The sequence below is a fragment of the Orbicella franksi genome, chromosome 9 (assembly GCF_964199315.1).
Source record: "Orbicella franksi chromosome 9, jaOrbFran1.1, whole genome shotgun sequence".
NCBI lineage: Eukaryota > Metazoa > Cnidaria > Anthozoa > Scleractinia > Merulinidae > Orbicella > Orbicella franksi.
This window is the reverse complement of record NC_138153.1, coordinates 17,180,569-17,207,751: the sequence shown is the minus strand read 5'-3', so window position 1 is coordinate 17,207,751 and position 27,183 is coordinate 17,180,569. Positions and strand designations below refer to the sequence as shown.

Here is a 27,183-nt window from a genome sequence, read left to right as displayed (position 1 = left end):
GTGGGGGCTCCCATATAAAAAGGACGGGGCTCCACGTTGAGTTAAGTTGAGTTGATAACTTTATTTATACACGGTAAAAACTCCTTCAACATAATTCAAAAGTACTAATTCTGCCTAACTAAACTAAATAGTAATTAATATGGTATTATAAGAATAAAAGCCTATCATATTACTGAAGCTGCTTTTCAAGGATGCCGTGTCTCATTCAAAGCTGTAATGACGCAATTTACTCTTAAATTCGCTTAACGAAACTGTAGATCGGAAATTTTGAAAAGAACCACTAAGAGGTACCAAGGTCCTGCTTTCTGGGGCACCCCTAAGTGGTACCAATTCTAAAAAAAAACTCATTATTTCCTGTCGGTTTTTTTCTTTTCCACTCAATACCCTAAAAGGTACTGCAAAAGCTCCTGCTGTAGACCGTTTGAGGCTGAACACCCTTGCGTTACCAAAACCGCTTTTTTAACCCCCCGAGTCTTATAGATTCCCAGTAGAATATTTGAGTTATATATCCATGACGGTTTTGGACGGCTGGTAATTAATATTTGTCTTTCAAGCGGCTGGTCAACTTGTCAACTTGTTCCCAGGGCCTCTCGTGAATGGAAAGCCGTGACGGTCACTGTCACGGGATATTCGTGACGGTAAAAATGGCGGCCATTTTGTGGACAGTTGCCATTGCTGTTTTCATTCTATTGCTCTTTGCTGCAAAAGCCATGGAAGTTCTGATATCTTCCAATTGGTATAGAAGGTGGTTTGCCAAAAGGCAACGTTTCCTTGCAAAATTATCGAAAGGCCTATTTGATCCCTTCAAACCAAAACTATTCCTTGATCTCGAAGAACACTTGAAAACACTCAACGGAGATGTTGTGGAAGTAGGTATTGGTTCAGGAGAGAACTTCGATCATTACCCTGATGGTACAACACTTATAGCTGTTGACTCAAATCCACACGTAGAAAAATTTCTCCGCGCAAATGTAGAGAAAGTTGGCGACAGAATTCACTTGAAGAAGTTTGTTGCGGCCTCGGCTGAGGACATGAGTTGTAATGGGAAAGTCGGGGTAGAGGACAATTCTGTTGCTGCTGTAGTTTGTACGAAGCTGTTGTGTTCCCTCACTGAAGATCAAATAAAGAAAACCATTCAGGAAGTGAAGAGGGTTCTGATGCCAGTAAGTATGGCAAGAGGACCGGGTGGGATGGGATGTTATGAGGGCATTTTGCTATACTAAGTAACTTAGAGCTTAATGGTTAATGGCGTTTTGTCTAGTTCAAGTGTAGAGACGAAATAATTGGATTTTAGACCTGCCAAACACGATTTTGCTGATTGAAACAGCCTATATGGCCTAGAGAGTGGGGGGGGGGGGGGGGGGATGGGGTAGACCACTGTGTTTTGCTTTACTTTAATGCACTTTTCTCCCTCCAGGAATAGATTGATGGGTGCCAGTGAGTAGCTATAGCATTCTGATGTTGTACTTATCAGAAGTCCCTGGGACATAAGCTGTGGTCTAACTTTACACTTGTTCCCTACAGAGTTTAGTCTGCATGCGAGCCAAGTCACCCATCAAAAAGTAAAGCCTTGCAGCCAACTGGCTCATAGCTGCCGGAGCTTATCCTGGTTTCTGTAGCATGAAGCTTCTAGGAGTATTTCTACTCCCCCTGGATAGGATGCTAGTCCATTGCAGGTCACTCCCCCGCAATTTGTTAGGTTTCCCCAACAATTTGCCAGTACCCATTTATACTCCTGGATGGAGAGAGGCACTGTGAGAGTTAAGTGTCTTGCCCAAGAACACAACACAGTGTTCCCAGCCAGGGCTCAAACCCAGACTGCTCGCTCTGAGTCAAGCGCTCTGACCATGAGGGCACCATGCCTCTTAAGTGAACCATCAGGCCGGCGCTTATCTCCGGTTTCTGTAGTTCTACTCTTCCCTGGATGGGATGCTAGTCCATCACAGGGTTACCTTCAGTAATAAAATTGCTGTCACCCACTTATACACCTGTGTCGAGAGAGGCACTGAGAGGAAAGAACACAACACAATGTCTAAGGCCAGGACTTGACCCCAGAGCACTTAATCCAGAGACGAGCCCACTAACCATGAGATAACCTAGAGAGCTTGCTTATAGATAATTTAATCAATGTCTTTTTGTTTTAGGGTGGCAGATTCTATTTTCTTGAACATGTGGCAGGTACGTGTGGTTAAAGTTATTATTTTCCACTGGAAGAGTCATGACAACTCTCATGGAACTGGGATGACAAATCTTCTTGAGAGACCTCCCAAGATAATATGATTTTTGTGCAAAACCTCTTTGCATTGGAATGGCATCTGCAGCTTATTTCATCAAGATTACATCTTATGCGTCCATCAATGTTAAGCCCAAGGGGGGGGGGGGTACCCCGGACACATGTGGGGCATTCAACTTTTCAAAAGAATTTTTGGTCAAAATACCTATGGTAGGGCCGGGAAAATAAGTGAAGTCAGATCAAATATCCCCACCTTAGCGTAATGCTGTAGCATGTTGCCCTTTAGGTGTCTATTCATTTCAACAGAGGCATAATTTTTCGCTGTCAATGAATGTAAAATATTAATTCCAGCACTTGATTGTCTATAAATTAAAAATCCACACAATCTCCACAAAGGAAGGTATTCTATCAAAATATGTTGAAAGTGAGTAGTGAGTAGTTGTTTTATTCCTTGAAAACAGGTGCTTAACTCCAAAACACATGTGTTCTTCTCCACAAGAACTATTTCAAGATGATTGCACAGATGAGGATGTGATGATGTGATTTGATTCCATTCCTTTTTACCAAAGAATCAAATGTCCCCACCCTGGGGCCCAGACTCTTTGTCAAATTCCCAAGGGTGGGGAAGGCAATCAAAGTTAAATGCCCCACATGTGACCAGGGTTCCCCTTCTTGGGCTTAACACTGATAGACACATTATGTCCTTCTCATCTACATTGCCAGTCTTAAGTGTGTTCATCTATTTTGGTCCCAGAGGTTTTCAACACATTTAACTGAGAAATAGAAAAGAGAAAACCTCTGGAACCAGGGTACATTTTTTACCATTCTCAAACCACATCACCACACTCATACCACAAAAAAGGCAAAATAATTCTCAACCACACTTTAAATAACAGCTTGTTTATTTACTTCTTTCCCATAGGCAATCCATGGACCTTTCAATACTTTGTTCAGCACTTCTTGTCAAAGTCACTAATTTGGCCCACTGTGACTGGTGGATGCCGCTGTGACAGGGAAACTCTCTACTGGATAGAGCAGGGCGGCTTCAAAATGGTGAATTCTGAGAAAATCTCTGCAAATTTGACAACAGAAATATTTTCTGGATGTGAAGCTGATATGTTTTCATTGTGGACTGCAAGAATTCGCATGTCTATTGTGAATTCAATCCTTGTTGGTTTCGCAGAAAAGGGGTGTTATACTGAGGAGAAGAAACTATTGTGATCTTCTACTTTTCAGATGGATTGGCGAGGCATTAGCAACAAAAAGAAAAGAAAACCTTAATAAAAATACACTCTTTTTTCTAAGAATATTGTTTTTCTGTCCCATGCTGAATATTCTTATTTTTTACCGATTTTAGGCTGAAAATATTCTTGTGAATATTCTTAGGTGAAGTAATGTTGGAGCCAGACTGCAGGCAATAAAGCCTATTTTTTTCTCTTTTGGTGCCCAAAATGTCAAATGCGTGCGATTTGAAATTTGAACTAAACGGCTTTAATTAATATTCAACACAAAATAATAATAACAACAATAATAATAACAATAATAATAATAGTAATAATAGTAGTAATAATAATGGCCATAATAATAATAATAATAATAATAACAATAATTTTTTTTTATTTTCAAAAAATAATACCAATACTACTATCATCATCATAACATTAATTAACATATTCCATACAAATTGGTATATACAAGGTAAAAGTAAGTTAAAGAAATAAACTATTAAAACCTATTTACACAGTGTTTAATAATAATAATAATAATAATAATAATAATAATAGCCACAGAAGACCGTCCTCCTTGGAACTGCTCACATACTTAGGAGGACTCTATCCATCAAGTAATCCAGCAGACTTATGACTGCCCTAGGCTCATGGATTGAACTCGGCACCATAAGTTAAAAGCGGCAAGACTTTAAGGACTTAAAATAATAATAATAATAATAATAATAATAATAATAATAATAATAATAATAATAATGATAATAATATCAGGGTTGCAAATGACATATGTTTCTATCGTAAAAGCTATTTTTCTTTGGCCATCGTAGCGTAACAAGAAATATCACGCAAACACAAACATGACAAACATGACAATAAAACGCATTGTTGGAGAACAAAAATTTATCTCTTTTTACTTGGTGACTACTTCGCTGCTAATGAAATTTCAATAACTGCGAAATATTCTGTCTGTACAATTTATTGGGTGACTACTTCGCCGTTAATGAAATTTCAAAAACTGCGAAATATTCTCCCTGTGTAATTTATTGAGCGCCTTTGTTGCGATTGCTATCTATAGAGTAGAATAATTGCAAATTTTGCATTTGTCAAGGTACCGCTAGCGCATAAGCTTCATTTATGCTTACACCTGTGCTTATACTTGCGTCGCTAGTGAGGACCGGGCTATTTATTTTGGAGTGATGGCAAGTCAAGAGAATATTGCATTTTATTAGATCGCTGCTGGCTGAGTAGGTCTAAGTCAAATGGTGGCTGCACTGTCACACAGACAGTAGAACCGACTACTGGCGTGACAGACAGTTACGTGATTGTTCACGCGATTTCGAGACAGTTGTACGTGCAAAATGGCATCCATTTCACTTGTCTGTGGTGTAGCGTTGATTGCAGTGATTGTTGTAGTGATTTTAAAGAAAGCCAGAAAAATTCTCCTAACTTCCAACTGGTACAAACGTATTTTTGCCGATGGTGAAGCCCAATTTGCAGAAACAACCAGGAAAGTGTTCGCTCCCTTGAAAGAAAAGATTTTCGCTGATTTGAGCGAACACTTGAAAACAGTAAAAGGCGATGTTTTGGAAATAGGCATCGGTTCAGGGGAGAACTTTGATTATTATCCCCATGGCACCTCGCTTATAGCTGTTGATTGCAATCCGCACGTACAAGACCGTCTTAAAGCAAGGTTGGATAAAGCTGCCGACAGAGTCCACTTGAAGAAGTTTGTCGTGGCTTCGGCGGCGCAACTGGATGTCGACGACAATTCTGTTGCCGCAGTTGTTTGCACGTTAGTGGTGTGTTCCATTGATGACGATCAAACAAGAAAAACCTTACAGGAAGTGAAACGAGTTCTAAAACCTGTGAGTAACACATTTGTTTCCTTTACAATCGAGCCTCCAGCTGAACCTCTGTGCCGTTGCCGCCCCTCTCTCCCCCTCCCCGAGCTCACGCGTTGCGTTGCGTTGCGTTGCGTGACCACTATTTATGCTCGCCTCTTTTTCTCCGTCTAAGGTAAGATTTTTTTTACTTTGTTTCAGGGTGGAAGGTTTTATTTTCTTGAACATGTAGCAGGTTAGTGAATTCAGAATATTAAGTGCATGAAATCGCCTCGGTGCACCTCAGGTGTAGCTGATATTAAAACGTTAACAGGAAAGGACAATCTGACGATACTGTCAGCCACACTGGGGCAAGATGTAATATTGTGATAGAGTGACATTGATTACCGTGTTTTGCAGCTCTGCCTGTTGTTTGACTTGTCGGTTGCATGTAGTGTAAGCGATAAAACAAAAGTGTTGCTAATCGCAGAAATTAATGCCCAGCAGGAAAAGCCAGTCTTTCACTGTCTCAGAAATTTCGAAAAATACAAAAAATCACCAATCCGAAAAGTTAAATTCCAGTAAAATTTTCGTGCCACACGAAACATAGGCAACCATATCGAAATGGAATTTGCATTCAGAAAAATTGAAGAAACCAGAGAAAAACCCTCGGAGCAAGGACGATAGCCAACCGGCCAAACTCAACCCATATATAATACAGGGTTCAGGAATATAACCCAGGTCACAGTGGTGGGAAGTCAGCAATTTCCTCTGCGCCACCCTTGTCCCCAATCCAGGGGTGTTTTAATACTCCACTAAATTCGCGTCATGAGCGATGTGGGTCATTGTTTTTATGCAATATTTCTTTGCTGTTCTTTCTGATAGGAAAGCCATGGACTCTCCAATACCTTGTTCAGCAAATTGTATCAAAGTCACTCATTTGGCCCACCGTATTCAATGGATGTCGCTGTGATCGAGAAACTCTGTCTTGGATAGAAGAAGCGGGCTTTAAAATGGTACAGGCTGAGAAGATATGGCTAGACTGGACCCCAGGCATGTTCGCTGGCTGTAGTGCTATAACGGTTTTGATTACAAAAGTTGTCTTGTGTTTCGTAAAGTCGATACTCCTCGGGTTTGCAGAAAAGGGAGAAGACACTGAAAAGAAAAAATCGTTGTGACTTTTGATATAGATAGTTATATCATTTTGTTAAGAGGCTCGTTTCTAAGGGCAATTAAATGTGCGTAATTTTGATTGAGTTTTTTTTAGATTTGAGGCATCAGATCGTGTAAAATGTCATTTCAGAGTTTTGTGATGTTTGACTACGAAACAGGTAGAAAAAAATTAAATGTTAGGTCGTGTATTCGTTGCCCGCATTTTCCCTCGTCCCTTCAGGGATCTCTGTCGGAAAAATACTACACAACTCGTAAATGTTATCCTAACTTATTGCATGTCAAACTAGTGCATAAGTTTTATGTATCACATAGTTTCTTACAGAGTATGATTTTGATTTTCAGACCGTTGTCGTTCCTCTCTTGTCTGAGAAGGTGTTATTTCAATTTGAGTTTGCAACGAAATACTTTTATATAATTTGAAAGTAAATGAGTCCATCAATCAATCAATCAATCAATCGATCGATCGGTCGATCGATTAAATTAGCAATAGCTTACTGGACACATACCTTTAAGGGCCCATTAACCGATCTTTTCGAACCGTTGCTAGAGAAAATTTATTCTCATATAACCTCGTCATTTTTAGTTACTTCAGAGTTATTTCATGTGTTTTAACTTTTTCGTGATGAGTAACACTAGTGATGACGTCATCAGGCCACGCCCATGGTCATGTGACTAATACAGAAAAAATGCAAAGGCTCCCAGGCAAATTACTTTCTCGGGATTTTTTTCATTGATTCAATATTTTAATTTAAATCTTCATTACGTAATTTTCTGAAAAAAGCATGATTTCGAAAAAGAAATGCATAGCTATGTTGCCAACGTTGGCTGTAATCGACATTCGTCGAAAAAGGCTGGATTTAATGAAAAACCGCGTTTCCTTTAGTATTTAAAGAAACCGGAAGTGCGCCCGATATATATTGGAAGTTACCCTATCAGCGCGTGCGCAATTTACATTACCAGCGCACTTCGGTAAGATCAAACAAAGCCACACGGAGTTAGTTTTTCTCTTTCTATTGCTCTTGTTTTTCTATCTTTCTCCTATTTTGTCTTTGCTTGTACTTTTTTTACTTTGCATTTTGCGAAACACAAAGAAAAGCATCTAAAATGTAAGCGAATTTGCAAGTTTTTGAGTTGTTTTTATTTTCCGTGCTCAGGCTGACGTAAGTGACCGGAAGTGAAATTTTACCTCCTTAGCAACGCGGGCGAGCGCGCGCATGAATCGGTTAATGGGCCCTTAACGATAAAAGTTACATTAAATTCTAAGTGAACATTGCAATGATAGCACAATTATAATATATTGCAGCTGATATACATGATTTTCATCAGCGTTATAACAGCTGAAATGAAACGAAAGAAATTAATACAATGTGTATCTTTGTCTGTGAAATAAAAGCGAGAACTGTCAGGGTCTGTTAGGACATGTAGATACTTGTGATACTTGGACCCCGTCCAAGCAACGCAGCAGGTGTTTGAGGTTTCACTCTGAAAACGCATCGAATGTTCTCCGTCCACACTACGCGAAGGAATTTAAAAACGCAACAATCAGCGGCCATTTTGGATTTGTGTTTGAGGGAAACTCGGGCAGGGATATCACGTGATTATCGTGACGTCATCGTTTTCAAAAAGCTCCAAAACGTTTTCCGTCCACACGAAAACAAAAAGCCGGCGTTTTCAAATTCCTCCGGTTTGAAGAGCGTTTTCGAAAGCTCTTTTCCGTGACGGATTGGCGTGGACGGTAGGCCAAAGCTGCGTTTTCAAATTTCGTAGCGTTTCCTAATTTCAAATTTCTCCGGGATATTTAAACGGGATATGGGATATCCAGATTCCCTCCCCTGTAAAGGGGCCTCAGAAATAAGCTAGTAATGGGGTTAGATAATGAAAAAGGGGCTCTTGTCGAAATAAAACTCTTAAAGGTGGGGGGGGGGGGGGGAGGGGGCGGGGGTCACTTAAATTGAAGAGGGCCGCATTTGTTGGAAGGAGGGTGCGAAATCGAATCCTTTACTAGGATACTAAGATTAGTGAAAGCACAGGAACGAATTGCCAGTTTCTGCCACTCCTAAGAACTATCAATTAACTAAGAGTGCATGGAATCAAATTCTATTTGAGCCCTTTTCTTCAAAATTTAAGTGTAATAACCGCATAACCAAATGATGGACCAACATCAAGACTCGTAGATGAATACTTCTTGTTTTGGCGTTCTGATTGCTCCTAATAAATTGATTGACACTTGCAGCATGCTTGTAAACTATGCAGTTCTTTTATGAGGGGTATCGAATGGTCTTTACGAGCAGTTGCGAGCATGCGAGCAATGCGTTTATTTTTGCGAGTGCGTGCAGTGATCAAATTTGCCTTGCGAGTAGCGAGCACTTTAAAAAATTACGCATGGCGAGCAGCGAGCACTTTGTAAATTCTCCGCTAGCCGAAATCTCTCTTATGCTATCTACAGTGGTTAAATAAACAAGTCAAGTACGTGTACTTACCTTAAACCATCATATCTTAGGCTCCACAAAAAAGTCCTCTATTGGCCGGCTCCATGAAAAGCTTGTTTCGGTCCATCTGACTTTCAGAACATCGGTCCTATGTTGTTAAAATGACAATAATTAGTAACAATTTGTTATGAGAAAATTCGCCGTTGCACAGGCATTTCTTTATTATTTGGAAAATTATAGGAAAAAAACCTAACGGTAGCCTCTTTTCAGTTAACAGCTGGGAATCTTAAGTTATTGTTCCACTTTGTACTTTGCCGATTCTTTGTACACCTAAGCGTGTGCAACGCTGTTTCACTAACTTTCATTTAGAAAGCAAGTGGTTCGTTATCGGGTCATTTGAGTTTCTTTTTATTATTTCAATCTACTTTCCGTTCCCCCAGAAACTAGCCAGCTGAACTACTTTTCACTAATGAAGTTTTATTAGTTTCTCGAAAGTTAGCCAGCTGAACTACTTTTCACTAATGGAGTTTTAATGCTTTCTATTCATAGGATAATTTTTCCTTGCTGTCGGTAACACCAATTCAGAAATTCATATTTAAGTATCTCACTTTTAATTTCCTAAGTTTGTCTATCTTAATCTCAGCCTGTGTAATTTTAATCCTAGCACTCTATTTTTAATTTTGGAAGCCTCATGGTGTTGATTAGAATTCGCTATCTTAATTATGTACTTTCCGCTCGTATTGTATACTTGAAGTTACATTAGCATATTGTAAACACTTGACGTGTAAAGGATGATATATAAGCAAGTACGTTTGTAAAGCTTTTTCGATTACATCGATTACATCGGCTACATCGTTACGATTTTACAGCGGCTACTCCGCCGAGTATGTCAGTTTCACCCTCGACGTTAGAGTGCAGAATAAACTACTGTTGGACCAAGTTATGTCTCTTCCTTGACGTCCGTAGTGAAGACCATTGAAGTAGATCGTCGTGTACCAGGAAATCGTGACGAATTTCCGTTCCCGCAGCAAAGCAGTGCTCTCCAGAGTTAGATTCCCCCAGTTGTCAGTTCAAGTGTCCGTTCAGTCCGAAATTTACAGTGTTGCAGGAAAAACTTATCGTCACAGTTGTGGAGAAGAGTGGTACTTCGTGGATCTTCCAAGGACGTTATCAAGGCCCCAGAGCAGATTCAAGTTCACCGAAGACGCTAGTTGTTGTAATCCCTTGAGTGCGAACAAAGGATCAAAGCCGCTCAAGTAACGTGAATACAAAATCAATTCTTTGTCCTCATATATGAAGTCCGTGAAGAGAGTTTTTAAGAAGAAACTTTCGCCGTATAATTTACGAAGTAGGAAATCAGCCGTTCCCGTAGTTAAAGCCAGTACGCCTAAAGTAAATAAAGAAGTACAAGCTTCGTTGTCAGAAGAAGAGAATTGTACATTGTTGTGTGAATTACCATATTATCGAAGTGTCGTCCACGAGTCGTCGACGCACGCGTTAGATTTAAACGAAGAAATCCAGCCAAGCAGACCCAGCGACGGCCCACGTTTGTCCACCGCATTTTCCAGTCCAAGTCAGGCCGATAGTACGAACAGAGAAGCCATAAATATCAGTGTAGATCAACGCCAAGAGTCGTCCATTGTTCAACCGAGTTCATCAAAACAAGCCACTCCCTGTGGACCGCGTGCAACAAGCGATAGCAGTTCCTTAGAAGACTTCACTCCAATTGACTCCAGGCAGTTACAGATCGGCCCTCAGATTGCTTTAGAAGTCGAAGAAATCAGCGAACCCGAAAACGAAGAGCCAGATCTAGAACAGAACTCGAGTTTAGCACATAACTCAAACCTGTTAATTAATTCACAGTTGACTAATCACAGTCAAGTAGGAGATAGCATAAATTATAAAAAACCAAAACAAAACAAAACAAAGACTCGCAGCGACTCTGTCCCTAGCGCCGACTTCAGATACACAGAAACGGAAAGCGAGCGAGAAGATTCAGAGGATAGCGAACACGAAGAAAATCAAAACAATAACAAAGAAAAGAGAATAGAAAGCGAGAGAAATCAACCCGACCTATCAGTCATCATGGAAGCTGAAACACTTAGAGAATTAAGAGAACAAATGGCTACTCTACATACCCAGTTGAGGTTACAACAGAGGGCCCAGCAGCAAACAGCCAGTGCATTGGAGCAAGCACCAATTCCAGAAACAGTCAGCACGCGAAGACCAGCCCCTTTCCATGGTTATGACTCTGAAGATGTGAACCGATGGTTGGATAAAATAGAAAATTACCTAACTCTTCGCCGCATAGACCTAACCAGTAGAACAGCACAGGCGGAGCTGGTAATGAATCTAGCCGGACCCGCAGAGGATTTCTATTACTCCTTACCCCTTGATCAGAAGTCCACGTACGCCGACCTGAGGGATTCTTTGAGAGAGAGGTTTGCAAATGATAACCAGAGCTGGATAATTTGGCAGGCAGTTACCACTCGCCAACAGGGAGCAATAGAACCTTTGGACACATATCTAACTGACTTAACAAACAAGTTCAGGCGGTTGAGCATTACTGACACGGAAAAGATGCGTTACTTTGTCCAAGGGTTACGGCCAGAAGTCAGGGAGACAGTACTGTTAAGACAACCCAAGTCATTCCGCGAGGCTGAAGAAATAGCAAGGCTGACTTGTGCAGTGAAAAACACCATGGGTTCTCCTGTAACTGGCGTGGCGCGACAACCGAGTCATCCCACTGGAATAACTGAAGCAAGCGCGACCAGCCGTGCGCTCCTAGCAAAAATGGAAGAGATAAGCGAAAAACTTCAAAAAATTAAGGAACCCGCTAAAGCAGAGGATACGTTAACTGACGCTAAACTCCTTGCCAAGCTTGATGCATGGATCGCGGGCCTCCCGGCTAACTCAGGTATACAGCAACCGTCGCAATTACAAGCAAAATTAAATGAACTTGTAGAGAAAACGCCATCCAAGGGTGACAATACAGCGATTCTGGCAGCATATGCAGAACCAAACAGGAGAGAAAATCCAGATTTCATGCGCGAACTTCGACGAATGGAAGATAAATTAGAAGAACTTTCTCGCCAAATGGATGCTCGGATTAAAGGGCTGGCTCGACGAAATCCGCCAAATCAGGTTGATCAGCCAAGACAACGAACACGAGAAGGTCGACCCATCTGTTATACTTGCGGAAGAGTTGGACATATTCAACAAAATTGTAACCAGAGATCTTCACGCGAAACCAGTAACTACGACCGATTCCAGCCGAACCAGCAGCGACGTCAAACAAGTGAAAATTATCCTTCCCGCTCAGGCTACAATCAATCCCAACGACGGAGCGAATTGCCTTCTCAGTTCAATGCAAGTGGCCCGCGAATGGCCGTGCTCGATGATGGAGATTACGAGGATAGTTTCGTCGCTCCGCTAGAACAAAATACAATTCACCAGACAATTCCAAAAGAAGGAGGCCAGTTTCCAAGAATAAACTGGAGCGATGTCGGATCGCAAATTGGCAAGGAACTATCTCAGCAGTTGCCAAATACGTCTCACTTGGTCCCAGAAGTGTTCCAGCAAGGTCAAGTAAAGGAAAACCAGTCGCCAACTGTGGTTATTAAAGTATCAAAACCAAACTCCGAAAGTGGTCAACGAACAATGGAGCCGAATAATGAAAACAGAGCAACTGGTGAAGTAACAACCGCTGCCCGTCCCGAGCGCGAGTTACCTGGAAACCTGGAAACTAAGCCCAAACCGGAAATACGTCAGCCCCTGGTCACTAGTCCGCTGAAACCGAACAAACTCAGTGGAGACCAAAGGAATAACCTACCACAGAGTCAGAAAAACCATGATGTCCCATTTCCTAACGCTGTACGCCGTACCGAAACCAGAATTTCAGCGGATACAGATGTTATTGTTGACCTATGCACGAACGAGAACATCCGGAATCCCTCGGACCCAGATCTCTCTCAGCCACGACATAGTACTTCCGCCGGAAGAGAATCCACTGAAGTCAATAATGACAGCTTGCCTAACCATAAGCCAGATCCTGCCCAGACAGAACGTGAAACTTCACCTTTAACCGATGAACAGTGTAACATTACAAATAATCAAGCCAAGCCACGTGACCTAAGAGTCACTGCCCAGCTAAATGGCCAAGACATTACGTTACTCGTAGATACCGGAGCAGGCATGACAGTAATCGATGAACAGTTTACACGAGACATCTATAAAGGTCAACTACCCAAGTTGGGCTTCCCAGGTAACCTAAGCAATCAGCAACCACCAGAATTGCAAACAAAGTTGGAGAAACTCTTAGGAAAAGTATCAGGAAAATTTGACGGCAGTCACGCCAGAGATGGAAATACAGGTAGCATCGCCGCGTTTTCAGAAGCCAACAATAGAGAGATGCCGGAATTGCTGAAAGAAATTCGCCGAATGGAAAACGGTTTAGAAAATCTGAACCGACGAGTAAATCGCATGGACCGCCTCGCCCGACGTAACCGCACCGTGTGCTATAGGTGTGGACGCACTGGCCATATCCAATATAACTGTTACTATTATTACCAGCCAGAAAGCCCGTACCAGAACCAAGAAGGGAGCCAAGAGTACCATGCGAATTACAATCAGGAAGAAAATCAGTGTCTGGCAACTCATCCCTCGGCCCATTTGTCCGTATTAGATGCTCAGTATGCCCAGCGAATTCTAAATTACCATGACAACAAAGTAAGGAGTTCAGGATCAGCTGAACAAAGCTCCCGTCAGCCAGTACGCACTTGCAAACTAACATTTGAAGGAGAAGAAAACTCGTCAGATCGTGTGTTAACCGCGCTACCAAAGCAGGAGAAGACAAACAGCCAGGAAAAAGCAACAAGTACAACACAGTCACAACAAGAAGTGAAGCTGACAAGAGCCAATAAGCGACAACCACAAATCTCGCATAAGCAAGTATCTTTGCCCGCAACAAAACACCGTCAATCGAAGTCAGCAGCTCAGCCAAGCAACGATTTCTCGTCTGGTAAAAAGGATTTCAAGCTAAAGTGCAGTGATCTAACTACAGAAGGTGAAATAGCAGGCCAAGCAGTTCAGTTACTCGTGGATACTGGAGCGTGCGTATCGGCCATACACGAACAGTTTTTCACGAAGATTTATGGTCAATTCCCGCCTAATATGAGCGAAGGTTCCTTATCGGCTGTCCAGACAGTAAGCGGAGAGAAAGTCCCAGTGTTAGGAAAGATTACGATACCTTTACAGTTGCAAGCAAGAGAATATACCTGTGAGTTTCATGTCATGCAGAACCTGACCTACGATGCTATCCTTGGTCGAGGTTTTCTACATAAGAACGGAGCCCTTATTGATCTAGTAGATGGTACTCTTTCCTTCAAAGGAACAGGATACGTTGGAGAACAAGCCAGCACAAAGACTGTGCCAGTGATGGGAACCTTCCTTTCCCAGCAGAAGTTGAATGAAAAGAACACCGTGGTCAGTGATGCAAATCTAGCGCCTTTACCAGAGATTTTAAAGTCCAAATTTGTTCAACGTAATGAAAAGAACAAACTGATGTTTTCTCACCAGTCACTCCTACTTTTGCTGCTCATTGTCCTATACCTACTGACTGCTTCATGCACGCCACCCACGGAAAACAACGACAAGCCCGTTATTCAGAAACTACCCAAGTTCTTCTTCCAGGAAACCCCCAATGATATCCTTCAAGGTGGTCACGAAATTTGTACCCCACTTAGCCTAGCGAATTACAAGAGATCTGACCAGAGTGAAGCCCAAAATGAAAGAAACGTACCGAGAGTTAAAACGTTGAAGTCAGCCGTATCGCTCTTTGGAACCGGTGACGTTCAGAAAACCTTAAGGGCCATGTCTTCAAGCAAAGAAAACAGTTCTAGGTTACCACAAAAGATTCATGTCTACCGAAATGTAAAGAATCAAGAGAGCCAGTTTACCATTGACCAGGAATTTTGAGAGAGGAAGAGGTGTTGATGACATTGAAGAAGTAACGCATTATTGACGCATATAGACAAACAGGTTAATGAGAAATATATCCTCACAGAAATGAGATTATAGGAGGGATTTCAGTGTCGAAGTAGACAAGTAGACAGTTTTTCCAAAAGAGACAAGCTAATGGAACGAAATTTGATAAGGAATATTAAAGTACCAAGAAAGATTTTTAGGAATTTTCTGGAGACCATTTTAACGCTTGTAAACCATGTTCAGATAGTCAAGTTGAGTTGTAAATTCCTTTTATACGTCTTGCTCGACCAGGAGGTCTCGATTTTAAGGTGGGAGGAATGTTATGAGAAAATTCGCCGTTGCACAGGCATTTCTTTATTATTTGGAAAATTATAGGAAAAAAACCTAACGGTAGCCTCTTTTCAGTTAACAGCTGGGAATCTTAAGTTATTGTTCCACTTTGTACTTTGCCGATTCTTTGTACACCTAAGCGTGTGCAACGCTGTTTCACTAACTTTCATTTAGAAAGCAAGTGGTTCGTTATCGGGTCATTTGAGTTTCTTTTTATTATTTCAATCTACTTTCCGTTCCCCCAGAAACTAGCCAGCTGAACTACTTTTCACTAATGAAGTTTTATTAGTTTCTCGAAAGTTAGCCAGCTGAACTACTTTTCACTAATGGAGTTTTAATGCTTTCTATTCATAGGATAATTTTTCCTTGCTGTCGGTAACACCAATTCAGAAATTCATATTTAAGTATCTCACTTTTAATTTCCTAAGTTTGTCTATCTTAATCTCAGCCTGTGTAATTTTAATCCTAGCACTCTATTTTTAATTTTGGAAGCCTCATGGTGTTGATTAGAATTCGCTATCTTAATTATGTACTTTCCGCTCGTATTGTATACTTGAAGTTACATTAGCATATTGTAAACACTTGACGTGTAAAGGATGATATATAAGCAAGTACGTTTGTAAAGCTTTTTCGATTACATCGATTACATCGGCTACATCGTTACGATTTTACAGCGGCTACTCCGCCGAGTATGTCAGTTTCACCCTCGACGTTAGAGTGCAGAATAAACTACTGTTGGACCAAGTTATGTCTCTTCCTTGACGTCCGTAGTGAAGACCATTGAAGTAGATCGTCGTGTACCAGGAAATCGTGACGAATTTCCGTTCCCGCAGCAAAGCAGTGCTCTCCAGAGTTAGATTCCCCCAGTTGTCAGTTCAAGTGTCCGTTCAGTCCGAAATTTACAGTGTTGCAGGAAAAACTTATCGTCACAAATTCCAGTGTAAGCTTATATTAATGAGAGATGTTAGTTATGTTGGATAACCTGCGAAGTTGTTAGTGAAGTGTTGCAGCCATTCGGCAAAATTCAAGTACTTATATTTCCGTTTTGGAAAGAAAGATTGCGTCTGTTTCCATGGGATTCAGAGTTTGACTGTTCTATAAGTAGAGTCACATGCCATAATCATAATACCGAAATCTCGTTCGGCCCTCTTGGCAGTGCCTTGTTATCCAGTAATACACAAACGAAAGATGACCTCGGCGATATTGCGTAGAAAATGCTGTTGTTAAACCTCCCAACTCAAATATGTTTTCCGATTGGAGGAGAACGTGTGACGTGCCACGTGCCATTGGTCAAAACTCCCGAAGGGAACAACAACTTTCTACTCGCACGAGTTGGGAGGTAACAAAACACTTAATGACTGCTCCCACGGAAGACAACGAGTTTTGTCTCCCCTCGACCCTTAACGTTCCACTCAGCTCCGCCTCGGGAAACATTCAGAACATTGAGGGTCTTGGGGAAACAAAACTCATTGTTTCCCTCGGAACCAGTCATTAAGTGCTTATTGCTTGGGTTATCATTTAATTAGGTAGTGATACTGTTTTGCTCTGACATTTCTCGGTGCAATTAGCGATTCGCTCTTTACAATTAGCAGTGCTGACGTAAGTGGTTCACGCAAGTATTTTAATTTGATTCTTGTTGTTGTAGTTTAATTAACAGTAGTAAATGTTTGTAAGTGTTGGATGTATATTTCTGCATGACATGTTTGGTGACCAAGTTATTCGTTTTGCACGTTGCCGTCTTTGTTCAGGGTCGAATAATTTGGCCTTGTCCGAAAGTAGCAGAAAATTAAAAAAATTCTTCCCAGTGACTCCATAAAGTAATTTGTCCTGTAATTTGTACTTTGGCCTGTGACTAAATCCTTATCTATTAGCGCAATCAACGACATTACTTAATTAACACAACTAATCATTATGGTATTAATTATGGGCACCATTTATTGTTTAGATATTGATTTCAACTAATTTGCCATGACAACAAAGAGCTGATAATTAGCAGAAGGCGTGTTCTTTAATTAGCATCCAATTAAGACATCAAATTGTTCGTCACAAGGCGTGTTTTTCTTGTAGCCGTTGCTTTCATCTCATTCATTTTCCACTGAGCGTACCCCAGATCACTACAAGACAAAATCAGTTCAGAAAACGCAGAATCGAATAGTTTCTCTCTGAAACAAACATCTATTTTACACTTTTTAAAGAAGTAGAAAGCGATCAAATCACTCTATTTTCCCCAAAAACCACGACTCAGAATTCAGCGCAGATTTAAAGGTAGGTGCTGTTACAAAATCACTTTCCATTTTATAGTTTCGGTAATTGCTTACTTTCATACACACTGCGAATTAGAACATCTCATATTTACATTTGAACCGCATTTCATTATTTCTACGTACATTTACTTCGTTTGACTTTCAGTATTGCATGCTCCAATACATATTTTCAATTCTGTAGGGTTCTCTGTTCTCTTGTCTTGAATTCGTATACGCTCTGATCACCTTTTCTCGTCTACTTGAAAATTTCTAGTGCTGGCAGTTACACTAATGATAGCTAGTCATAATTTCTTTCGCTCAGCCTTTTCCACTTGGGTGGGGACTTATCTTAATCGGCAAAAAGGCCGTTATAAGTATCACAAAGTGAACTTACACAGCATGAACCACTCAGTAGCTCTTTTCACGGTGAAGCGACGGACGAGGCAGCCGCAGTAACACGAGCCGTTAGCTTTTCCGAGTTTTCCCAAACTGTCTATTTAACAATTAGATTATAAGCCAGATTTCTATTTGAACAATAGAGTGTTTCTGTCGAGGAACTATCGGCTGATAGTTGCCCGGCGGAAATTTGACGTTCTCAACAATTGGATTATTCGCTCTCGATTTTTTCCTGCGTGATAGTTCACCACGAAATTTTCTCCGGTTTTTATTGGTTTAATTTGATCACGTGACGCAATAGTGTTCATCCGCGAAGATACAGCCCATAGCGATACAGCTACAGCCTCATAGTAAATTGTGATAAGTGGGTTTTTTCCGTTTTCCTTTTTCAAATTCTACATTTGGCTTCTACGGCTTTCATCTCAAAAAAAGTTTAAAATAATTTAATATGATTTTAAAACTGTGCGCCGAAGAAAATTTAGTGGTGAACAATAACACAATCTTTTTCTCAGCTCGTGAGCGGGCGGAATTCAACAAATCCTGCAATCTGATTGGTTCCTGGAGCGGGCGGAATTTTCTCATCCGGACCGCCACAGCGGGCGGAATCCGTCGAGTTGATCTATTTTCGTGAACGAATTAGCGGTAATCGTCAATCTTTCGCCCATTTTAAGTCACTGTAAGTAAATTCAATTGAGTTTTTTGACGTTGTGAGAGTTTGTTTGGCTGTTTGTAGCTCGGCGTTGTAATGGCGCGTAATCCTGCGTGTCTCTCTCTGTACAATTTTAAGTAAAAAATGAGTCAGTTTCAGTCGAGTTTGCCTCTCCGATCGTTGCCGGATTTGAGAGAATTTCTGTGAAATACACTTCACGAATTTCCTCGCTATCTGCTACTCAATTTACGGTAGAAAAGTCTGATTTCGAGTGATTCGCAACGACTGACAGAAATTGTTTTTGTGGTACACCTTCAAACTTTGCACGAAATTTCACACCGGAAAAGCACTTGGAGAACTTAAATGGTGAACTAAATGCGACTAACATAAAATAGTTCGATATAAATCTGTTCTTTAATACATCTTTCTTTGTCTAGTATCTGAGTTACTCGCCCGTTCGCTCATTAGATTTTTTACGAAAGGTTTGCAGAGTCTTCAGACGGCGCGTAAACCAATTCAATGACAAAGCTGCGAAAACAAACCCACTTGTAAGCCAATTTACCGCAAGAAAAAAAGATAAACATGTTATTGTCCGGCTTAGGGTCGGTCCGTATAGTGAAAAACTGTGACGTCGGGCTTGAAAATGCTGCCCGAGGCCGCAGGCCTCGGGCAGCATTCGCGATAGAATGCTAGTACATTTATACTAAAACTCGATAGAAAGACGGAAAATGTTGTTTGTTTCGTATTGAATTAAACCAGCGAAAGATGGTTTTCCATTGTTTCTAACTGTCACCTTTGTATTTCTAGAATCCAGAATTTGGATACCGGTTTTTGTCACGTGACCTGTTTGACCAACTGCAATGATGTTTGTGGTTTCCAGTACTCTCCAGCTTCTGCTCGCCGTTGTGCTCTTTGTGTTAGGTGTGTGTGGAAACCTTATGATTCCCTTTCTTTCATACAGCACAACTCTCAGCTGTCCTCAAACAAAAGTTTTGACAGCGCTCGACATCACAGCTACGCTGCTTGGTCCTGGGCTCATGCTTGTCACTCTCACTACAGGCCCAGCCTGCTTAGAACATAACCAGTCACTCTTCCAGGCCCTTAGCTTTCTATGCTCCTGTGTGCAAATCAGTTGCTTTTTGGTTCTCTTCTTTCTTGCATTGTTTTGTCAAAAAGTGCATTATAACGCTCATCGTGATGGAAAACGTCGTTTTATAAGAAGGGAATTGCTTTTGTTGTCGTGTGTTTGTTAACTGGGTTGCTGTGGGGCGTTATTCCTCTCTTCGGATGGAGTTCTTACCAAGGCCTTCCTTTCTTACATTCTTGCTTGTTTGCAAACCGTTTTCACTCGATCTCTAATTATTCCCTCTTTTACCTTGTGTTCTCCTTTGTTGTTCTGTTAATCACCGCCTTACTCGCTCTAAGGGCGAAAAACTTCTCCCCCGTTTACTCAGTGCAGTTCTTCTGGAAACGACATGAATCGGAATTAAAGATCAACGACCCGGAAGCAACAACAGTCGGTTCGTCTAACAACACGTCTGTTTATGAGTCAAGAATGAGCTGTTTTCAACCCAAGCAACAGTCCGCCAGATCAAGCGTGTCCGCTCACAGACGCCCTGATGTTTTGTCCCTCGGTAGCAGTCCAGCGCTGTCCAGGAAGTCTTCTAAGCAGGTTCGTGAGCTTGATAACAGTATACTGGAAATTCTTCTCAGTAATATCCAACAGCGAAACATTCAAGGCTTTTCTCATTCAGCAAACGCAAGTGACAGAAACCCAGGAGAGGATACAACCAGCCTAAAGACAGGGGCGTCTGTTTCCCCTGCAACCTCGGGACTGAGAGGTTCCCACGGAAGTTCTCAGTCAAGCGCTCATTCCGCTATCCTGCGTGACCCGTTTGTAATTTCCTCGAGGATCCTGCATAAATACCCAGTCCTTTCAGCGAGGAAGAATCATTTCCAGAGCATGCGAGCACTGCCCCAGTTGAGTCAGTTCCAACAGCAGCGCTCCCTTTCACGTTTGTTGTTGCTGAGATGTTGCGTGACCGCAATTTGTTGGCTTCCTCTTTATACCATAGCTGTGCTACAGCTCTCCGCAGCTCCCTTCCCACAAGAATTTCCTGTCTACTCTCAGTGGCTGGTTTTCATTCAATCCTCGATCGCTCCGCTGTTTCCTTTGTTTGACGCGGGTTACAGGCAGTCACTGAGGCGGGCAGCGTTCTCTGCTCTTAAGGCATGCGCATGTGGAAACAAGGCCGACTTACACAAGTCACGTGATGTGGAATTTAAGATCGAACAAACCCAGCAAGTTCGCTTGAGTAACGTGAGGCCTATTGAGAAACAAACTCTGAACAATATTTGACTGAAAGCTTCACAAATCCTTTAAAACATAATATAAACTGTTTACTTTACTGTGCTTAAAAAAAAGAAATGATCAGCATGAGGTATATAGCCGTTCTGGGAAATCTTTACCTGTTTCTGGCCTATGATTGCACATAAAATTCGGTATCATAGGCCTGCAATGCAAGCAGAGAGGTAGATACTAAAAAATATATATTTCGTTGTAAGTTTTCACGGGGAATGACAAAATTTCACTACATGAGGATTTCAAGGACGGTTGCATCCCTCACAGTTCTGAGTGGCAAAGTTTCTTGCTAGGTTTCTGTAAGATTCCATTGCCTTTCAACTCCCTTTGCTACTCTGAATAATACCGTTAGGAGAAAAACGCTTTGTAATTTGTTCAACCAACTGTCATGAACTGTTGTGTCGATATGATACCCCTGCGCCAAAAATACAACAAGTCTATTTATTTTAGAGGCGTTGTTTCTTTCTATAAGTGAATATAGTTTTCCCAGCCTCATTCACGGGAATTCTAAGTTCCTCGCATGGACGCCGTTGTATGATATTGTGAAACGCGTAAGATCATTTAAGAGCTTGTATGGGAGTGTAACGAACGTATTTAGCATCTAGAAATACGGGAAAGAAATACAATAAAAACGACTTGAGACGATTCCAGCGCGTTTTACTTCGTTAAGTTTTCGTCTTTATATGTCATTTATTGGCAGTGTCTCATTAATATTTTACAGAGAGGAAAACATTGCAATTTCAACTGTAGGTCAGCAAAAACAACGTTTTCCCATAACAAACACTCCCGGATTGCGGGAGGGGGAAGAGGGTAAGCCCTAATTGATCTTATTACCCTCCGTTCCAGTACCAAATTTTCGGCCAAGGAAGATTTATTTCAATACCACGAGTATTGGAGGGATAATGCGTCGGCTTTGGCATGATGGTGGCATTGCAGTTAACTGAGCTCGCAGTTTATTTAACGTATTTATTCTTTTTTTAAATTTATTTATTTGCCCATGAAAAGTTTGATTGAGACGTCAGAATGGAAAACCTAGTGGTACCGGCTTGTCATACCTAGTTATGATAAGAAGCCCTAGCTCCCAATATATTCGGTAATGTAATTTTGTTTTTGCCCTTTTTCAATAAGTAAGACTCATTTGGAAGAGTTACACCATCAACAAAAAGGACATTATGATTCTGAGATCGTTCCAAATCCGATTCTTTTAGTCCAGTCCGAGAGGTGTTTCTACTCTCCCCAGGTCTCCGTGGTCATCCTAATCAAGATGGCGACGATTGATAGCTAGCTGTATGTAATCTCGATCCACCGGGAGATTGCGTCGGTCGACAGTCCAAAGGTTGTAAAGTGCACTCAAGAAACGCTGCCAAAGAAACTTTATTACTTTAACCGCTGAAACAGTGAGTGCAAGGGAAAATAAGGTGAGTGCAAAGAAAAATGAGTAGAAAACTCTAAAAACGCCGGGAAACACGCACGACAAAGGTGAATCGGTTGAAAGAACTTTATTGAATAAATGAACTTAATTAATCACAGAATTCAGAACTGATCACAGAACTGATCTGTCTAGCTTAGCCGAACGCTACCAGCGGATTAGTTTACAGTCGTATTTATTTTCTAACTTCAGTTGAAATAAAGTGTGTGAAGCGTTAAGGTAAAGGTACACGCGTAAGCAAAATTATTCTGACCTGAAGGTGAACATAATTATATAACAGCGGTGATTAATCGCGCGTGACCTTCAGGGCGAAAAGTCTTAGACAAAAGCTTATAAGTCTTGGTCCACGTCAATCATCACCCTCGTCTCTTTGCCGAAAGCTACGCCCAGTTGTGACAGTGTACGCAAAAAGTTACTCCATGCAGACACTCTAAACTCCAGAATATATAAAACGTCTGGTGTTGGAATACTGCCGAGGTGACCCGATATTAAAGAACAATCGAATGGAACAATCGGCGAGTGAGAAACAGACAATGCTTCTAAATCTTGTTCTTATTGTATTAAACGACAATTTTGTTCTAAATATTTATTTGGGCACGTGGTTATGTCCTGGTGTACCGGTACACAGAGGGAATAACCATTGTACTCCTTTCTTTACGAACCTTTGTTTAGCTGTTGAACATTATTGGGTCTTTTGTATCGGTTCTTGTGAACCCATACACTAGGACAGAACCGGGCACGTGTTGCCGGCGTGGCCTACTGTATTTTCTTATGAAGTCACAAAAAAATCTGAAATCGTTAGCTTGCAAGCTTATATTTTCCAGCCAATCCATAAAGTATTTTTTACAAGAGTTTTACTTGGTCTACTGAGGGTTATTGACTGAACTAGGCTTAAATAAGCTTACAAACCTTTTTAAAATGTGTTACTCAAACCAAAAGACAGCTAACATTTCATGCAGTGAAGAGGAGGTTTAGATGATTGACATCTACCAAATGCAACTTCCTGTATAGACTTTCTGGCCTGAAGGTTGTCCATGAAAAAAAGCTTCTTATATGTCCATGCATGCATTTAAATGAGCTTATTATATGTGATTTCATGCACTAAAGTGAGCTTATTATATGTGATTTCATGTATTTAAATGAGATTATATTTAAAATTGAGCTTATTATATGTCAATGCATGCATTTAATTGAGCTTATTTAATGTGACTTCATGTATTTAAATTAGTTTTTATTAGGTCATGTGGAAGTCTCTGGGTGTCTCTAAAACTGGGGTATACAAAGGAGAGTTATTTAGACCTCAAAATTTATCAGAAATCTACCTCATCAATACCATAGTCAGTGAACTTTTAGCCCAAGGCGGGGGGTACTCCCATATGGGATATATAGGTATGTGTCACAGGATAGAGTAGAGTTTTTGAGTTTTTGTTTTTCCCTTCAATAGGGTGTCATTTTTGGGGCTTTGGTCTTTAATAGGGTGTCATATTTCATGTCCATCACCTTAAATAGGGCCAGGGTATAAGACCCTTCACAGCACACATCTATCCAAATTTTATAGAAGCACCCCCTCTCCCCCAAGACTTTTAGCTAATGTACTCAGTGTCCATTACCCATGCTGGCAGTCAGAAATTATCACAGATTTTTATCAGGAGAGTCATATTTAAACCTCTTGAGAGTATTTTATATTTGTATACAAATTATGTAGTCTAAATGCCTAGCAATTGAAAAATTTAACTTTGAGCTTGACAAAATTCCTGAGCTTATTAGCACAGAAAGCAGCCCAAATGCACATTGTGAGTGGCAGTTACACAAGACTACAGATGACTGGCTGTTGAGTATTTAGTATGACCGTTTGTATGGGAATTGCTACCCAATCTTAAGCCAAAACTATTTTATTACTTGTCAAAATGCATGGCATATAATTTTCGAAAACAAGAATATCAGAATATTACTGACAGTTTTCCATGGAATAATTTCTGTGAAAGTAATTTCTGACTGCTGAACATTTAGTTTATTTGTCACCTTGCCCGTTCGTGAATCCAGTTGACTATACACTAACACATTGAAATTTGCTTAGTGTCAAGGACATAGCAGTTTAATTTATGGTTTGTTCAACCTTGGAAAATTCAAAACAAAAAATTCAAAAAGAATTTTTGGAATCGCTTTGCCAATAATAGCCTGTCTAAACAGAGATAGGAATTGTTTTCTCAAGAAGTTTAAATAACTATGCTGAAAAACCTGTGAAGCTTAACCTATGAACTTGGAAAGTATGAGAATATGAAAAAAATGATCCTTTAACTCATGATCATTTTTAAGTTTTTATAAGAAAGTATGAAACTAACTGAAATTTCTAGGGGGGTTGGGGAGGGGGGGGGGGTAGCCTGCAAGCAGGCTCTTTGCTTGGAAAGAAAACAGGAAAGAAAAAGGGGAAGAAGCCCTTTCCTGTCCTTCTTTCTTGCCATGTGAAGAGTCTGCTCATAGGCTAGTTGGGGAGAGGCAGGGTGATGGGGGTGGAGAAGGGGAGTCAGATGAAAGTTCCTCGACTGGGGACAGTAATCTGAAACATTTTTGTTATTGACCCACTAGGCTACCTTGATGAAGACTAATTATGTTTCCTTCTTTCTAATCCCTAGCAGAAGATGCATTCAAGTAAGTTAGCAGTCATTGAAGTCACTGATGGTTTCCTGTCCTGTCAGGCAGTAGAAGATGTAAAATCAGGTTCATTCCTGACAGATCTTTGGGGTCCAGTGTTAGATTTGCCGAACGCTCATACAGTGCATGTTGAGAAAAACAAGCATGTTTGTCCTGAAGGGGTAATGCTGTGTTTCAATCATTCCTGTAAACCTAATGCAAAGTTCATCTACGAAAGCCGCAAAATTTCGTATCCATCCCTAAATGCGGACCACAAGGTCTTCTGGTATGTGGTGGCCACTCGTGACATCAGGAAAGGAGAAGATGTCACCTTTGATTACAATACTACAGAATATGACATGGCTGAACATTTTAAGTGCAACTGTGCTGCAGAAAAGTGTTTGGGCAAAATAAAAGGTTTTAGGTATTTGTCACTAGAACAGCAAAAAGAGAGGGCAAGTGATTTATCTCCTGTGGTAAAAGAGCTTTGGAATGAAAATTCATGACAAAAGTTGAATTTTTTCTTGTAATCAGCTTAAGTGTCTAAATGTACCTGGGTTCCTTATAATTTCTCTTTTGTTTAGGAAAACATGACAGTTATGATATGATACAATAATTTTATTTTTACACAGTATTTCCATCAGTCTATTTACAATTTGTATGTCTCAAGCTTTGTATGTTCTTCTTGTAATTAATTTTTTTGAGGTAACAATACTTTAATTTTATAAGAAATGTTGCTCACAGCACTTCATTATGCTTCTGCATAATAAGCCGTGGAAGATAGGGGAAGGACCATTATTGTTTTGGAATGGGTGGGGGGGGGGAGAGTTATCTAGGGCTTCCCTCCCCCCTCAGGTTGTGCGTGATTTTTTCGGTTGGTAATAGCTTATAATAATGATAATGATAATGATTTTATAACATTAATAATAGGACTTGAATAGAACGTACTTGCTCGATTTTTTTTTTTTTTTTTCTGTTTTTTTTGTTTTTTGTTTTGTTTTTTTCACATGGCTTCCCTTCTCCCCTTGCACAATTATTTTTTCGGTAATTTTTGCTGTGCAGGAGATTTTTTTGGACATTGCCAACATAGATTGTCTTGTACATGTTATAATACCACACCCCCCCAAAAAATAATAAAAATATGCCACAATTTTCTTTTGTTTGACTTTTGATTAACATTGTGTCAAGTTGTCTAATTTAAAAAGCTTCATTCCCATCTCGGTTCTTTCAATTATTCTCTCTCAGTAAGGACAAACTAAAATGTCACTGATGATCATCTGAAACGATAACCCAGTCTTTTTTAGGATTAGCCTGATTTTGACAATGTACTAGCGCCGCTACAGAAAGTACGACCCAGCCTTGCGGATCGCACGACGCTAACATGTGCTTAGATTGCTGACCTCCCGAATGACATACTTCCAGTGTAATGGATCTGTTAAGGAGGAAGCGCTGTCCTGGGGAGTCCAGTTTCCGTTTTTATTAACAACCTATACTTGGAGAGTTTTGAAGAACAGGCAATAACTACTTCGTCCAACAAGCCTAGGATCTGGAAACGCTACGTGGGCGGCACCTTCGCCATCATTGCGGAAATGTCGATAGCTTCTTACTGAATTTGAACAACTGGCAGCCCTCCATCCTCTTCACCATGGAAACAGAGAATGAAACTCGCCTTCCCTGACACCGCAGTTTCAAGAGAACGGCCTCCTCACCACCAGCGTGTAGAGGAAGCCTACGCCCATTGATCAATACTTAGCTTATGATTCACACCGCACGCAACCAACTAGCCCGTACCATACCTCCGCCGTCTTAGACCACGCCCACAATACGGTACACCACCCGCTTTAGAATGAAGTATGGGTTATTGACCAAGTGTGAGGTCAAGATGGCTGGATATTGGCCAAGTTCTTTTTTTGCGTGTTTATGGACCGAGACGGAGTCGAGGTCCATAAACTCGCAAAAAAAGAACGAGGCCAATATCCAGCCACCTTGACCGAACAAGCTTGGTCAATAAAGGATTTATTATATGGCTTTCGCGGAAATTTTTCTTGCGGGACACGGCGGGTAGTCCCGAGCGGGCAAGATAGCTCCATCTTGCCCGCTCGGGTAGCCAATCACAGTGCAGGATTTGATTCATCTTGCCCGCTCACGGAGCTAGCCATATAATAAGTAAAGTTTATTGATCGTGGTCCGTAACTGGTACACACGCAGGGTCAAGGAGGCCATTTGCATAAATCAGCAAGGTCACTGGAATAGAAATTACAAGAGCATGGATGCCCA

The 27,183-nt window shown here is 40.9% G+C and overlaps 3 protein-coding genes across 4 annotated transcripts; all 3 read left to right on the top strand.

Annotated features, from left to right (window-relative positions):
- Window positions 1–655: 655 nt before the first annotated feature.
- LOC145497795 (thiol S-methyltransferase TMT1A-like) lies at window positions 656–3,787 on the top strand. Its single transcript, XM_081477659.1, has 3 exons — window positions 656–1,163; window positions 2,145–2,178; window positions 3,156–3,787. Exons 1-3 carry the CDS (start codon window positions 711–713, stop codon window positions 3,452–3,454), a joined length of 786 nt encoding a protein of 261 aa, XP_081333785.1. The 5' UTR covers window positions 656–710; the 3' UTR covers window positions 3,455–3,787.
- Window positions 3,788–4,358: 571 nt separating this feature from the next.
- LOC145497793 (thiol S-methyltransferase TMT1A-like) lies at window positions 4,359–7,148 on the top strand. The gene is made up of 3 exons (XM_081477657.1): window positions 4,359–5,324; window positions 5,502–5,535; window positions 6,165–7,148. Exons 1-3 carry the CDS (start codon window positions 4,818–4,820, stop codon window positions 6,455–6,457), a joined length of 834 nt encoding a protein of 277 aa, XP_081333783.1. The 5' UTR covers window positions 4,359–4,817; the 3' UTR covers window positions 6,458–7,148.
- A 14,520-nt stretch (window positions 7,149–21,668) lies between these two features.
- LOC145497812 (uncharacterized) lies at window positions 21,669–26,765 on the top strand. 2 transcript variants are annotated; one of them, XM_081477679.1, is made up of 2 exons: window positions 21,669–22,264; window positions 24,912–26,765. In XM_081477679.1, exon 2 carries the CDS (start codon window positions 24,915–24,917, stop codon window positions 25,410–25,412), a length of 498 nt encoding a protein of 165 aa, XP_081333805.1. In that variant the 5' UTR covers window positions 21,669–22,264; window positions 24,912–24,914; the 3' UTR covers window positions 25,413–26,765. The 2 variants fall into 2 exon arrangements, with proteins under 2 accessions (XP_081333805.1, XP_081333804.1); XM_081477678.1 differs by having other exon boundaries at window positions 24,909–26,765.
- Window positions 26,766–27,183: the final 418 nt, after the last annotated feature.